At 32.6% G+C, this 16360-nt stretch overlaps 1 protein-coding gene across 1 annotated transcript; it reads right to left on the reverse strand.

Annotated features, from left to right (window-relative positions):
• Window positions 1-6033: 6033 nt before the first annotated feature.
• On the reverse strand, window positions 6034-8597 carry LOC127128541 (transcription factor PRE6). The gene is made up of 2 exons (XM_051057887.1): window positions 8087-8597; window positions 6034-6389 (listed from the first exon to the last, which is right to left on the reverse strand). The coding sequence occupies exons 1-2, from the start codon at window positions 8210-8212 to the stop codon at window positions 6234-6236; spliced, it is 282 nt and encodes a 93-aa protein (XP_050913844.1). The 5' UTR covers window positions 8213-8597; the 3' UTR covers window positions 6034-6233.
• Between the last annotated feature and the right edge of the window lie 7763 nt (window positions 8598-16360).

A 16360-nucleotide genomic window follows, 5' to 3' on the forward strand; every position in this document is an offset into this window, starting at 1 on the left:
GGCTTGATCGTTTAAGGTATTCACCTTTATCCATAGTCTTTAGTATGATTCGAAATCAATAACACTTTCGCAAAAACATAAAAACAACTCAACACATTCAGACCTTTTGTTTGAGCCTTAGGGCGACAACATCGAAAACCCTTCTTCAAGGTAATAAAATCAACAAAACAAACAAACAATTTAAAACCCACGAACTACGAAAGCTCTAATTTCTCACTTCAACAAGTGGGCATACATAGGCACGAGGACCCAATCCTTGGCGAGCACACTAATTTAAAATCTACCTCCACTCCGCAAACCTTTGGCAAGCAAACATTTCGATAAATAATACACACGTGAGCGGAAACATCCTAGATGGTTCCCATGGAGTACCATGGATGTGAGGGGTGCTAATACCTTCCCCTTGCATAACCGACTTCCGAACCTGTTCGTGGTTGCGATGACCATACTTTGGGGTTTTCTCGATATTTTCCCATTCCTTTGGAATAAATAAAAACCGATGGTGACTCTGTATTTTTCGCGGAGCGACAATTCTCAAACCCATTAAATATAATGATCATACTCCCTCTCCAAACTTTGATTTCCCCGTGTTTGGAGCTGAGGAAGAGAATGACGATGAAGAAATATCTGATGAGTTATCCCGTTTACTTGAGCATGAGGAAAAAGCCATTCAGCCGTTTGAAGGGCGGATTGAATTAGTCAACTTGGGTCCCGATGATGATGTGAAGGACTTCAAGATTGGGTCTCAACCGTGTCCAGAAGCTAAGAAGGGGTTGATTGATCTTCTTCGAGATTATTCTGATGTGTTTGCTTGGTCCTATCAAGACATGCTTGGTCTGTATTCTGAGATTGTGGAGCATAAATTTCCGTTGAAGCCAGAATGCCCACCGGTCAAACAGAGGTTAAGAAGAACACATCATGATATGGCAGTGAATATCAAAGAGGAAGTACAGAAGCAAATTGATGTTGGTTTTCTTGTTACCTCCGAATATCCACAATGGATGGCTAACATTGTGCATGTTCCGAAGAAAGATGGAAAAGTCTACATGTGTGTTGATTATAGAGATTTGAATAAAGCCAGTCCGAAAGATGATTTCCCTCTGCCACACATTGATATGTTGGTAGACAATACAACTAAATTCAAAGTCTTTTTGTTTATGGACGGATTTTCCGGTTATAATCAGATCAAGATGGCACCTGAAGATATGGAGAAGACCACATTCATTACACTCTAGGGAACATTCTATTATAGAGTGATGCCTTTCGGTTTAAAGAATGCTGGTGCAACGTACCAGAGAGCCATGACCACTTTTTTTCATGATATGATGCATAAAGAGATTGAAGTTTATGTTGATGATATGATTGCCAATAAATGTACTTTTGGTGTTCACTCTGGTAAGTTGTTGGGCTTTATTGTCAGCGAGAAAGGTATTGATGTTGATCCTGCCAAGGTCAAGGCAATACAAGAGATGCCTGCGCCCAAAACTGAGAAGCAAGTTAGAGGTTTTCTCGGCCGCTTGAACTATATCTCAAGATTTATATCACATATGACTGCCACATATGCACCTACATTCAAGCTTCTTCAGAAAGATTAGTCTTGTGATTGGACCGAAGATTGCCAAAAAGCTTTTGATAGTATCAAAGAGTATCTGCTTGAACCTCTAATTCTGTCTCCACCTGTTGAAGGAAGACCATTGATCATGTATTTGACTGTGCTAGATGAGAGTATGGGTTGTGTTCTTGGTCAGCAAGATTAATTTGGAAAGAAAGAATATGCCATTTACTACCTCAGTAAGAAGTTCACCGACTGTGAGACTCGATATCCTATAACTTTGCACATATTCCCTTTGTATTTACTGAGTAACCATAAGCCCCTTGGTCATTTGATGGGACTTGTCTCTGTTACTTTGGAGCTTCAGCCTCTCAATAAGCCCAAGACCTCAAGCACCAATCAGGCATCAACCATCTGCCTCATCCCCTCAGATCATCCATATGCACCTGCTTCAACAACTTGTCAGACATTGACAATGATTGCATGTCATGAGCCTTAAGCGATAAAGAAGGGGTGGGAGGGAGCATTCATATCCTCATTCTGAATATTTTGGGTACAGGCCGAATGACCCAGTTGCTCACAGTATTCATCTCTATTCATAAGCTTTAGTGCAATTTCAGTCAATTCACTGTCAAGTATATAGATAGCCCATGTGGCTCCTTTTATCCCTACTTTTGGTTTAACTACCATTCAAATTTCCTTTTCTTTGGGACACACCTTCATGGTTAAACCCCATTTCTTGGTTTTGACACCAAAATTCAAGTTGACACCTTTATGGTTATACACCTCCTTTTAGGGACACGCCTCTATGGTTAACCCCTTATCCTTTCTTTGGGACACACCTTTATGGTTAACCCCCGTTTCTTGGTTTTGACACCACAATTCAGGTTGGCACCTTTATGGTTATACACCTCCTTTTTGGGACACACCTCTATGGTTAACCCTCACCGTTTCTTAGTTTTGACACCACAATACAGGTTGACACCTTTATGGTTATACACCTCCTTTTAGGGACACACCTCTGTGGTTAACCCATATCCTTTCTTTTGGGACACACCTATATGGTTAACCCCTATCCTTTATTTTGGGACACACCTCTATGGTTAACCCCATTTCCTCTTGGTTTAAACACCATTCCCTTACCATGTCAGTCCCAGTGCTTTGGTAAGCCTTTTCCTTTTGGTTTAAACACCACCCTCAATCTCCTTTTTCTTTTATTCTTTGTCCTCCGAACTACGGAGCTCTGACTTCCTTATTTTACTATAAGGATACATAGGCACGAGGAAGCGAATCCTTGGAGAGAACTTTTCTTTTCTTTTCCCCTCTTTCTCTCTGTGGTTTCACAAACTACGAGGCTTTGACCTTCTCATTGCACTATGAGAATACGTAGGCATGAGGGTCTCAATCCTCCTCAAGCACTCTTTTTCTAACCCATTTTCTATTTTGCAGATACATGAAGATAACAACACTCATTCAAGCAAGAGAAATCAAAACGGTTCCCATGGAGTATCATGGATGTGAGGGGTGCTAATATCTTCCCATTGCATAACTGACTTCCTTACCCGTTTCGCTGCTCCCCTTGGGTTTTATCAATATTTTCCCTTCCCTCTTTTTGGATAAGTAAAGTTCGGTGGAGACTCTGTTGTGTGTTCGATCGTGCGACGCATTCGGGTACATTTTGTCTAGTTTCAGAGTGAACAACATTGTAAAAGCAAAGGGTCTTATAATAAAGTTATATGGATAAATCACACACTCACTAAAACAAGTCTTAAAACATATTTTTCTCAAAGAAATATTTCTAAAAAGGTTTTGAGGATGTTTCAGATGAATCGAGAGTTGTCATAAAAGTTCTAGGAATGTTTTGTCTACTGGCCAATCGATTGGTACTTATACCTAATTGCTTGGGTTAGTGCAAAAATATTCCACAAACGTTTAGGACAATGTCTTAATGAATGATAACAACTAAATATTTTTTCATTCCTTCTAAAACCTTCTCATGATTAATTTCTGTCCTACCAATCAATTGGTGCATGATGCCAATCAACTGGTGCATGATGCCAATCAACTGGCTCATTAAATTTGGTCTAAAACATTTTCCTTTTTCGTGCCACCCTTTAGCCAATAAATAGAGGACCCTCCCCTCATATTTTCACATCCAGAATCGTGATTTCTCATATCTCACTCCCCACTCTCTCTATCTCTAAAATATTTTCTCACTTTCCGTCACTTAGAAATTTAGTCGTAGTGCTTTCGAGAAAGGTCTTTTGCGAGTGAGGCATTTGTGTAATTCTGGAAGGGTAGAATTATAAATTCACCAATGAAATTTTTTTACCATGGTTGAATTATTTATCCATTTAGTTTTTTTAGTTGTGTTTGAAGCTAAAATTGTTGAAAGCTTTAGTTTGGGGATTTAGTTATTAAGTCATCGTTTCAGTTTGAAGGTTCAACCCGTTCAAGAGCTTTCATCTGTTTGAGATCATCCTGTAGTAAGATCTCAAGTTGGTTTGTGGTTATCCTGTGTAACCTAAGTTTGGTTCATAAGCTCAATTAGGTTACAAGATTGCTAAGGTTAAATATAACCCATTTATAAAATCTCATAGTTTTGTGGTTAGCCTATTAAAACCCCATTGGTTTGAGTTTAACCCGTATTAAAAGCTCATTAAGGTTCAAGATTAGGCAGTGTAAAATCTCAGTTTAAAGCTTGAATACTAGTCGCTTTAAAGTTGTTATTTGGAAAGAAGACAAACTGCTTCAATCTGTAGTTTGGAAGGAAGACTCACTACTTCTTTGTTTGTTTGTTGTTTTGTTGGAAGTTAGCAAAAAACTTCACTTTCCTTGTATAAGGGGGTTTAATAGTTCAACCTATTAAAAAATCTTAAGTTTATGGGGTACTCTCAATATCAAATCTTGGGGAGAGGTCTAAGTCATTTTTACTAAATGGATATAATTCCCGGTGTCTTCTCTTTATCCCTTAACTCTTTAAATTTCTGCATTTTACTTTCTTCACCTTTAGTTTCCGCTACTTATTTCTAAAATATTTTGAAATGAATTTAAACCCAAAAAATGATCCAAAAAGTTTTTCAAAATCAAGTTTATCTGAAACCCATAATTCACCCCGCACACCCCGTCCCCCTTCTCTTGTGTTGGATTCATATGTCCAACATGTAAGACATGCTTCTAATTGAAAATACATACCCCTAATTAATTGGCTAGTCTTTTAAAAAAAATTAGTATATTTTCATAAAATAAGATAGGCTTTTTAAAGTTTTGAAAGTGTGTGTGTTATTTGCCATAGTAAATTAGAGAGCTAGTATTATACATTTACAGACACTAGTCAATTGAAACAGGCCCGATAAGCTTCCACACTTCCTCTCTTTCATAACTTTGAAGTTCTTGGTTCCTTGCCACATCATCTTTGAATTTAGCATTTATCTGGAACCTTGAATCTTCTTCTAATGAGGCTTGCGATAACGCTTCATGATAACCTCCATCTATAAATAAACTTCTTTATCATAGATCTTTGTTGACTTCACCAAACTTAGCTGAATACAAGGCGTTGTTTCAACTTATAGGCATAAATAATTTGATCTCTAAGCCCAACATTCTTGATCAATCACAACTTTGATTACCACAATTTAATCACCATTTTATGATCTTTAAGCTTTACATTGATCAACACATCTTGATCTTCAAGCACCTTCACTTGGTCAACATATCAAAAACCATCACTTGATTAACATACTAGTACCCTCATTTGATCAACATATCAAGCCCTATCACTTGATCATCAACATGTTAAACACCATCACTTGATCAAAATATCAAGCACCGTCAACTGATCCATATATCAAGCACAATCAATTAATCAACATATCAGATAAAAAAAAGTGGGCTGACAATATTTCGTCACAGTTGGAATTTGCAACCTTGATCAAATGTATCGTGTTATCCAGTTTTCCACCAAAACCTTAATTTATGGTGAAAAGTAATGCACTTACTATCACACTTTTTATTACCATGGACCACCATCTCTGATGGAATCATTCTCCACTCATGACACAAACTCTCTCAACTTCCTCCCCTAATGATGAGAAAGAAGATACAATCTATTGAATCTAACTCTAAGAGAGCATTTATTTTAGTGCCTAAAAGGGTAATCTCTCTCCACGATATATATATATATATATATATATATATATATATATATATATATATATATATATATATATATATATATATATATATATATATATATATATATATATATATATATATATATATATATATATATATATATATATAACAAGACAAAAGATTAGAACTCCTACCATTAAATTTGATTAATCTAACTGTTTAATACTTTTATCTTACTCTAATGATCATGCATACAAATTTAATAATGGAGTAATAATTATAATTGAACCAAAATAATAGTAATAACAAAAGAAGTTAGTTCATGAGCTCAACTTATAGGAAGAAAATAACAAATAACTAGCATTATATATATAATAATCGCCTCTTACAAAGTTACAAATCTGATCTCAAACCTTCAATACCGAACTCATTACACTATTAAACCTGAAACTACCTCAAACAAGTGCTACATTTTTTGCCTTCTATTAAAAGAGATATCAATCAAACAAGTACTAATAAAATATAATTGAAAATGTGACTTTAAAGTTCATTGGTTAAGCAGGCTCCTAATGATGGAAGCTTCAGGACTATCAGCATCAATTGTGGACAACAACTGAGACAATCTGAGGCTTAAATCATCAACTTCTCTTTGTAAGTTTCTGATATAGTTGCAGGTTTCTTGTAGGACCGTAGAAGCTGGTACCTGCATGCATCCACTATGTCAGTTTCGGTTACCTATAAATTCCGTACTTCATTTACATCAAATCAAATACATTAAATATGTGGTAGCTATTTAGAGTTCAATGTAGGGAGAAAAAAACATCACACATGCTCCCATAAGTATATGTTTTTTTAGGTTTAAAAAATCATGCTATCACTAGCTAGTACTAACTTTTATGCATATGCATGATTTTTTTGGAATAAAATATATGTATTATTTGGTCCAACAATTTGACTGTAAGTTTACACTAAATTTATTTTTAAATTAATATTATATGAATAGCTTATGGATATTTATAAAGAGATTAATAAATATATTATGTCATACACCTTCGATATATCAGAACCATTCAGATATATATTACTTTAAATTCATTTATAAATCAAAAATATTAATGGTTTATAAATTAAATACTTTAATGTATACTTATAAACATGGTTAGCATGGAACCTAATAGTTAATTATAATCTATCATTTATTATTATTTCATAATTAACTTAACTGATTATTTTACTTTTAGTAAAAAAATATAAGTTAAGAACTTAAAAAAATAATATCACATTAGAAATTGTACTTTTTTAATTGTTTAAATTTTTTATAAATGGATTTTTTATCTTGTATTTCCAGTATACAAATTAGCATTATTCAAAAATATATAAAAATAAAAAAATATAATAATATTTTTATCATTTCGACTTTATCAATATTATTGTATTTATTTTTATCTTAAAAATAAAATAAAAATATTATATTGTATTGTGAATGGTACATGTGATTTGTTTTTTAAAATAATCAATTTTTTTAATTTTTTTTGAAAATAACCTATGATTCAAAAAAAATACCAAAATAACCAATTTTATAAGAGGATACGACAGATGAATTGACGCATCCCCTAACCATGAAGAGGAGGCGCCAATGCTATTAGCGCATGCATTGACCCTCATGAGGAGGCGCCAATGCTCTTGGCGCCTTAGTGTAATTTGTAGTGTGGGCGTCAATCTCTATGGCGCCTGCATGTGATGCTCCACACTACAAATTGCACTAAGGCGTCAGGAGCATTTGCGCCTCCTCATGAGGAGTCCAATGTATGCGCCAATGCTATTGGCGCCTCCTCTTCAGATACGTCAATTCATATGGCACATCCTTTTGTAAAACTGGTTATTTTGATATTTTTTTCTGAATTATTGATTATTTTCGATTTTTTTTTTAAAAACTGATTATTTTAAAAAAAAAATTCGGTACATGTAATATTAACTAGATCATGTAGTTGAAAAACAAATATCATCTTAAAAATTTGAAATGTCAATTATTTTTAAGATAATTTTCTTATACAACATAGGGATATTAATATAAAATGCAGGAAATATAATCGTAAATCTTTCAAGTGCATCTATATACACAAATGTGATGTTCTCTAATAAAAGAAATAGTATATCTGTCACTAACCATTTTATAAAAATGTGAAAAAAAATAACTTTTTTACTTATATAAAAATTACCAATATGAGTGCAAGAGTATTATTCAAACTGTCTTTTGAAAAGAGGAACAACTAGTACAGTACTAATAGTACTGCATTCAAGTTGAACAAGTTCAAAATTTTGAATAAGTTGAATGTAGAATTATACATTTTTATTCTTATGAAAAATGTGAGAGAGTGTGTTTTGAAATAGCTATAGTACCTTGTCAGAACGCCTATTACGAATCTCAGGAACAAGTTGACGCAACTTGCAAACAAGTTCGATAATTTGGTCATCAGAGATTCTTGTAGACCCTCCTGATTGTTGTCTTGACCTTCGACTAGACATAGCTTGGTGGTGTTAACAATTTTTTTTGTAATGAAGGTAAATATTGAATTCTACAAAGTGTTTAAGTTCTTTCCTAAAATAGAAAGCTATAAAATGGAAAATGAAGCTAGTTATATAGAGAATCAAGGAAGAAACAAGCTATATATATATAGTCGAAGAAGGTGAAGAATATATATATATATATAGGAGTTGTAAAATATGATGATATATGGTATGGAAAAATGGAGAAAGAGGTGAGAGAGATATAAGGAAGAAAAAAATGGACCACAAGAGAGAGAAAGAGAGATAGAGACATAGACATGTACAATAAGGTAGATGACAATGTTGGAGGAAGAACACGCTTGGCCAATTGATTTGGAAAAGGAGTGGACTAGGTTTCCCTAGCTATGGATTTTAGAGCAGAAATTATTCACTAAACTCTCAAATCAATCAATATATAAAAAGTTTTTATTTTTAAGAAATCACATATTATTTGCTTACAATTCTATAGATTAATTATTTGAATTGAAGATGATTATAATGGATAATAAATCTCACCATTAAAACATTTCTATCTTATTATTATTATTATTATTATTATTATTATTATTATTATTATTATATATAAATGCATATATATGTAACTGAGACATAAACCATGAATACGCCACATTTATTTATTCAAACACATATAAATCTATTCTCTTAATTGCAGCGCACGACTTAGCGATAAAGTAATTAAGGGATATGCTTCAAATCATAGTAAATGTTGTATATGTTTTATTTCTTTTTTAATTGTGTCATATTTTATTTATTTAAATATCAAACATGTTATTCTTTCGTATATCTTAACAATCGAGGAGAAAATTTACTTATTATTTTTTATAAAAGCATTCATTCATTATAGTTTTTCTTAACCTAACACATCTAATACCGGTCAAAGTCGTAAGCATCATTCTCTTTCATGGATTATAAGACAAAAAAATATTTAAGATTTATTAATTAGTTAGGAAATCTTTCAAGATGTTGTTGTTGTTATTGTAGTAGTAATTTATCAATCTTAAACAAAATATTTTTTTCACTCTTATGATCCATCTCCTGAAATGTTATTGTTATTTCCTTGTCTGACAATATTTAGAAACCTATTCTTAATCATACTAAAAAAATTACAACTCAAAAAAAAATGGTGGATGATAAAAAAAAAATTAAATGAAATACCATACCGTACACCTTTTTCTTATATATGCAATAGATGTAATATATTCTCCCGATTGATCTATAAATTAAGGCGAAATGTCATTATTATTATTATTTATTTAAAAAATAAATAACATTTTACTTCGATTATTAAAAAATAATTGAGGGAAAGAGTGTCACAGTTGTTTTCACTAACAAATCTTTGTCGTCGCCAACACAACGTTCATTCAGAACATGAAGGTCACACTATATATCTAGGATGCTACCTTGTGAATCATAAACATTGATAACGAAATATATTAGGATTGAAAAAGTGAAACTTAAAGGAGCGTGGAAACTGTCTTTGTGATGGATTGTAAGAGTTGAAAGTAGTATTGGTTCAAGGTTAGTGTTCTTTGCATAGTCTCTTGTCTTTATACATGATAAATTATTTTTCTTACATAATATTTGCTAATTTTATGTAAGAAATAATAATAAATGTAAGTCATTTTAAATATATTACAATATACAAATATGTAATAAATTTCAGGATTTTCTCTTCACCAAGATTCACAAGGATGATGATGAAGTTTCAAAAAAATTTAACAATATTATACTTATAGATTTGAACAAAAATAATGTAAAATAGTGAAAAAAATTATATTTTAATAAAACATGTGAAACAAATATATATATATATATATATATATATATATATATATATATATATATATATATATATATATATATATATATATATATATATATATATATATATATATAGATAGATAGATAGATAGATAGATAGATAGATATATTTATTTATTTCATCTCGGTAGTTCTATTATTAAGAGAAAAAGTTGTATGTTTTGAATAAAATATGAAATTACTGTTTATGAGGATCGAATCAATGATCAATATAATTTTTCCTTAAATGGATCTATAACCGAAGAAAAAAGTGACAAATTTTTATGACGTCCTTTGTTACCTCGTGGATCTATAACCGAAGAAAAAAGTGACAAAATTTTATGACGTCCTTTGTTACCTCGTTTATGAAATCAAAGTAAAAATCTTTTTTCCAATCAAAATAAAATAGACTTTTCATAATAGGAAAATAGCAATTAGTTCCACTTTATTCTTCACATGTTGCTCTCGGTGGTTCTCCATAATCACACAAACCCCAAACATAAATAAGGAATTAGTAGGTAAGTAGATTATGTAAAATGGAATAGTAAATAAATCAAACTCACACAAATAACCATATATGCACATTGGAAGTAATTCATGTTGTTTCACATGAAATATGATTGTTTCACCATAATTCATGACATTTAGCAAATATAAGACATTTTATATAATACACATGATTGGTCATGTATTTATAAAACCTTATACACACTTTTGGTTCGACTATACTCCAAAGTACTAGACAAGGAACATGAAACAATGCTCATAGAAGAGGTTAACACATTCAAATCCTTATAGGCCCACTTAACTTGAATTGAGGTCTATCTAGGTGACAAAGTTGGATAAACATGAGTTAAATGGTAACTCTTGATATTGAAGAATTACCTATTATGCCACTTAGGAATTCTCCATTACAATCTTTTAAGGTCTAACCAGTAAATCTCTGATTCATTAGTCGCGCACGGGTTAAAATATGAGTAAATAAAGTGTAGCATATGAAAGTGACACTAGCTTGAGTCGTATCGCGGGAATTCTAAGTTAATTTAGCAAAATAAAAAAAAATGAAAAAGCGGGTTAGGTTTTCGAAAAGCAATTAAAATAATGCGATAATTTGTAAAATTGTATTAGCACAAAGTAAAATTTGGTGTATTAAAATAAGTTGATCAAATTCCCCCACACTTGAACTTTTACACTCCGAGCAAAACTCTGACTTCAAAATTCAAAACAGAGTAAAAACGAGAAACAAGAACAAAAACATAACATAAAATTTCAAAGACTTTCAAAATCACAAAAGGATAAGCAAAATTCTCATTCTAAGCTTCAAGTAATATGATGTTAGTGAGTAACTTATTGTGACAATCAAAGCAAATAAGAGGACAATTTACGGAAGAGTGCATCAGAAGTGGCAAGATCCTCATATGATATAAATATTCTCTCACTCTCAAATGTTTACGCTATCTGTTTACACTCAAAGCACATCATAAAAGTTAGCACAACCATAAGCTTAAAAAGACTCTAACATTCATACTTGAAATACATGCACACAAAGATCAAAAGGACTTTGTTTTGGTTGTAACATGGTCAAGGTAATGATGAGATAAATACTAAGGGATACTAATATAAAATTTAAAGGGACAAAAGAGAATTTAAGGAGACTGTGGGAGTCAAACTAAATAATAAATCATTAACTTTTCAGCAACTTCTTTGCAGTCATTTTCTCTTCTCTTTTCTTTTTATTTTGATCTTTTTTTTCTAGAAGGAATACGATAAGAATATGAATTTTCTTCCTTGTTTCTCTTTTTCTATTTATTTCTTTTCTTTCTATATTTTTTTTCTCTACCAACTTTTGAAATATCACAACTATATTAACTTCACGCCGCACAACTGCAAACAAGATTCTTTCAACCTTTTGAATATGATAATAACATTGTTTTTCACTTTTAGGCTTGTAATTAGTTTCAAACAAAGAATGAGATAAATAGGCTCAATGGGGTTCCAAACAAGGGATGATATTTTGAAGATTGACTTTTTGGCTAAGTGGATAAAAAATAAAATAAAAATAACTTACCTTTATCATATCAGTGTGCATGACTAAATAAACAATTTAAAAAAGAGTCAGATCAAGTTCTAGAGACTAACAAACATGAATGAAATCACACAAGAAATAAATAGATGATTTTTTTAATGTTATCCATTATTAGGCTCAAAATCTCACAAAGGGTATTGATCAACTACAAATGATGCATAATTCAGAATTTAGTCCTAATTATTATACTAAAAATGCACAACAAATCACTCACATCACACCACGGGTCTTTAGTCAAGAGAACAAAGAAATTACTCACACTTGCAACCCAAAAACCAAAGAAAAACATGCATTATTGTTATTATTCTTTTAAATAAGAAACAAGTAAATGACAAATAAAAAAACACAGAAGTAAATTACTCCCCCCCTACACACACACACACACACTTAAGACATAGATTATTCTGAATGAAAGAACATAAGTATAAAATAAGAGAGAGAGAGAGAGAGAGAGAGAGAGAGAGAGAGAGAGAGAGAGAGAAGGGGGAGGGGGGAAGAACATACCGAGCAATCAATATGGATAGATGATCGCATAAGCAACATTTCCCAAAGAGAGTTCTTCTATAGTATATTCTTCCAAAGTAGAGCTCTCATGGAATTGCTTTGGCCAGTGTCCATTTACCATGAAATTTTTATTAGTGCCTTCACCTTTTATTCTAGGATCAAATAAGGATCTTTGATAAGTAAAAGTGTCGAAAGGGCACATGAAAGTGGTATCATTTTCCATAACATCAAGAATCAAAGAATTAAGGGGTTGCCTCGCTGCTTTTGTTCCATTTTCAAGTGAGATCATATGCATATGCATGAATGGGCTAATATCACGAGTTTCAAAGTCCATCCAATTTCCTTCTTGTGTTCCTGAAATAATTTCTCTTCCCACTCAAATTCAAGATTTGATGAATAATTTAAATCTTTAGGAAGTAATTCAGGCTCTAAAGAAGGTGGTTGTTTAATGGATGGTTTGGTTGGGACAGTCGGGATGTCGAGAGCTTCAACTGCAAAAATAGTTTCATCTACAACTTTATCTGCAGGAAAAACATCTACCTGGAAGGCAACTTCAATCTCTGCATAAACAAAACAGATATAAGTGTCAGTACTTGCATCATAAGACTAAATTTCATCAAAATCAGACAATGATGGAAAATCAGCTAACAACTTAGAATAAGTATCATCAACTAATTCAGAAATAAATTTAATGTGAAAAATAAAGTTCTCTTTCATAGATGTTTCATAACATCAAAAATGTTGAATTTAAAAATTATATTCCTAAACTCCATGACCATTGTTCCATCATCAACATCAATTTTTGTTTTTACAGTTTTCATAAATGGCCTACCTAACATGATGGGTGCCTTGCTTGACTTAGTTTCTCCTTCCATGTCCAGAATGTAGAAATCTGTAAGAAAAATGAAGTCAGCAACTTGAACAAGTACATCTTCTACTACTCCAGCAGGGAGGGCATTGCTTTTATTTTCCAACTGAATCATTAAACTTGTATTCTGCAAAGGACCAAGATCAAGATTGTTATAAACAAAAGTAGGCATAACATTAATTGAAGCTCTTAAATCTAACATGCAATTTTCAAACTTCGTACCCCCAATGGTACATGGAATAAAGAAGGTTCCTGGATCTTTGCACTTTTGGGGCATGGCCTGAGTGAGACCTAGAACATTTTGGCATGTTTTGGCTTTTTAGGTACATGCATAGACTGGAAGAAATCTGAAATGTCATGTCCCATGTTAACTCTTTCATTTCCCTTTAATATCCTTTTGTGTGTGCACAAGTGTTTTAGAAAATTTTCATATTTGGGAACCTGTTTAATGACATCAAGAAGTGGGATCTTTCATCTCCACTTTTCTGAATACATCCAATATTTCCTTATCCCTATCTTCCTCATCCATTTTTTAGTTTTCACTAATCTTTGCAGGAAAGGAATTTGTGGTACATACTCTTTATCAACAACAACTTCAGAATCAGGCATGGGCTCAACAACTTTTTTACTTTTTTCTAAAGTTGGTTCAACCGATTCAACACTCTTTCCGAATCTAAAGGAAATTTCACTAACATTAGGGCCTTTTGGATTCACTACTGTTTGGGCAGCTAACTGGTTGGATCCTTGGGATTGCTTGGAATTCATTGAAATTGCAAGTTGTCCAATTTGTGTCTACAAATTCTGAATACTAGAACATGTTCATTACCGAAATTGAAGATTATGTATAACCATTTTCTTGACAAGGTCCTCTAATGAAGGTCCGGAAGGTGCAAAGATTGTTACTTGTGGAGTGTTTTGTGGTGGTGGCAGTGGTAGCATCAACTATTGTTGACTAGGTTGTTGTATGGATGGATTCTCATACCAAATGTTTAAATGGTTTCTCCAATTTGAATGGTACTTGTTAAAGTATAGGTCAAGAGTGTTGTACCTATACTGGTTATTTCTCTGAGGATTGTAAATATTTGATGCATATGGTTGAGGAAAATCAGAAATTACACCCTCTTGCAAGGTAGGATATGTATTTGTTGCATGTTCAGGAGAGGTGCAAGTGCCACATAACCTTTTTGTTTGAGTTTTTCCTACTGCCAACTATCTCACCAATGAAGTAAGCTCATAAGTAATGGTTTGTAAAACCTTATTGGAAGAAGAAGCTTGGATCTCATGCACTCCTTTTGTCAGAACCACATAGTTGTTTCTGTTTGTGAATTGTTGTGAGTTGAGTGACATGTTTTCAATTAAGGTCATAGGTGCAACTGGGGTCAAAAGGCTTAGTCATGAACTAATATGATTTGTATGGAACATTAGTAGATTCTAGGAATTGGTGAATAAGATCACCTAGTGATTGACGAGTATAATCACATTATGATTGATGAACTAGTCATGTATTGGGAAACAACCCCATTGTCGTGCCCATCCCAAATTGTGAGGCTTATGAAAAGTAAGAATTGTGATATATGCACTATTGCTTCGCATGTTCGACCAAATGGGTTAGAGTCCTATATGATCAACCAAATGGGTTAGAGTCTCATAGTGCAACCAAATGGGTTAGAGTCCCATAGAAGTAATGATTGATGTCGAAAACCTAGACGTAGGGTTGGCCAGGGAAAGATGCCTTGGTATGATTTCTGAATAATGATTGATTTGAGTTGGTGAACTCAAGAGTACATGTTTCCATATAATGCGAAAATCCTCTAGTTGCTTAAGTCTCTATTTCTTTGAAATAATTAAGTTAAGGAAATCAATTAGAAACCATGTAGAGCCGAGAAGACCCATAAGATAGGGGAACTCACTGAGATTTTTTATCTCATCCTATTATTGTTTTTGTTTTTCATGTACCATAGATGTATTATTTTAGTTTTGACATGTGTATATAATGATTATGTTAGGAACTTGTGTTGTATTAGTATCAAAATTTAACATGTGTATGATATTATTCAGGACATATATTATATACGGCGTTACATTATGTATGGTACCACCATAGTTAGTTCTTGTGGGCCCTTTTCATCCTCATGGATTATCAGTGGTTAATTACTAGCTTCTCCTAGCCCTTTAATTGATTTGGTCTTAAATGTCCTCAATTTGTCACATGTTCTCTTGTTTAGAGCATACTTCACCTTCTTTTTGGGATTTTTCTTCATAATTTGAGTCATAGTTGCAGTAGGTTGAGTCTCAATTGCAGGTTGAGTCTCAGTTGCAAATGGTTGAGTACCGAATTCTGGATAAAATATGTCATCACCATTTTCCGAATTTATATCAATAGCAGGATCACCATTTGTAGGTTGAGCATCAGTTGCAGTAGAATTCATTTCAATAGTAGGATCACCATTTGCAGGTTAAGTCTCAGTTATAGAAGGATTCATATCAGTAACATAATCACTAATTGTTAGTTGAGCATCAGTTGTAGTAGGACTAACATTTGCTTTCTTTGTATAGTATCTAAGAGTCTTTCTCTACATAAAAATCAATTCAAGTAATTAAACATAACACAATATATGTAAACAATATAAAAAATGAAAATTTACCTTTCTTTTCAAAGCATATGGATTCTGCATTTTCTCCCTATATTTTCTTGAGTTATGGCCCATCTTATCATATTTGGTGCATTTGTATGTCCCACCAACTCTATTCAATCTTAAGCCACCTTTACCTAATTCTCTAAAATTAAGTTTATTGGGTCCTCCTGGTCCTTTCTTGAGGGTTTAATTCATCTGCATTAAATTTAGGC

Source organism: Lathyrus oleraceus, chromosome 3 (assembly GCF_024323335.1).
Source record: "Lathyrus oleraceus cultivar Zhongwan6 chromosome 3, CAAS_Psat_ZW6_1.0, whole genome shotgun sequence".
Classification (NCBI taxonomy): domain Eukaryota; kingdom Viridiplantae; phylum Streptophyta; class Magnoliopsida; order Fabales; family Fabaceae; genus Lathyrus; species Lathyrus oleraceus.

Bases quoted from the DNA above. Each gene is read 5' to 3' on its own strand.
- LOC127128541 (XM_051057887.1), bottom strand. From the start codon at position 8,212: ATGTCTAGTCGAAGGTCAAGACAACAATCAGGAGGGTCTACAAGAATC. The intron at 6,390-8,086 runs GTACTATAGCTA...GGATGCATGCAG, and splicing joins GTAATAGGCGTTCTGACAAG to GTACCAGCTTCTACGGTCCT.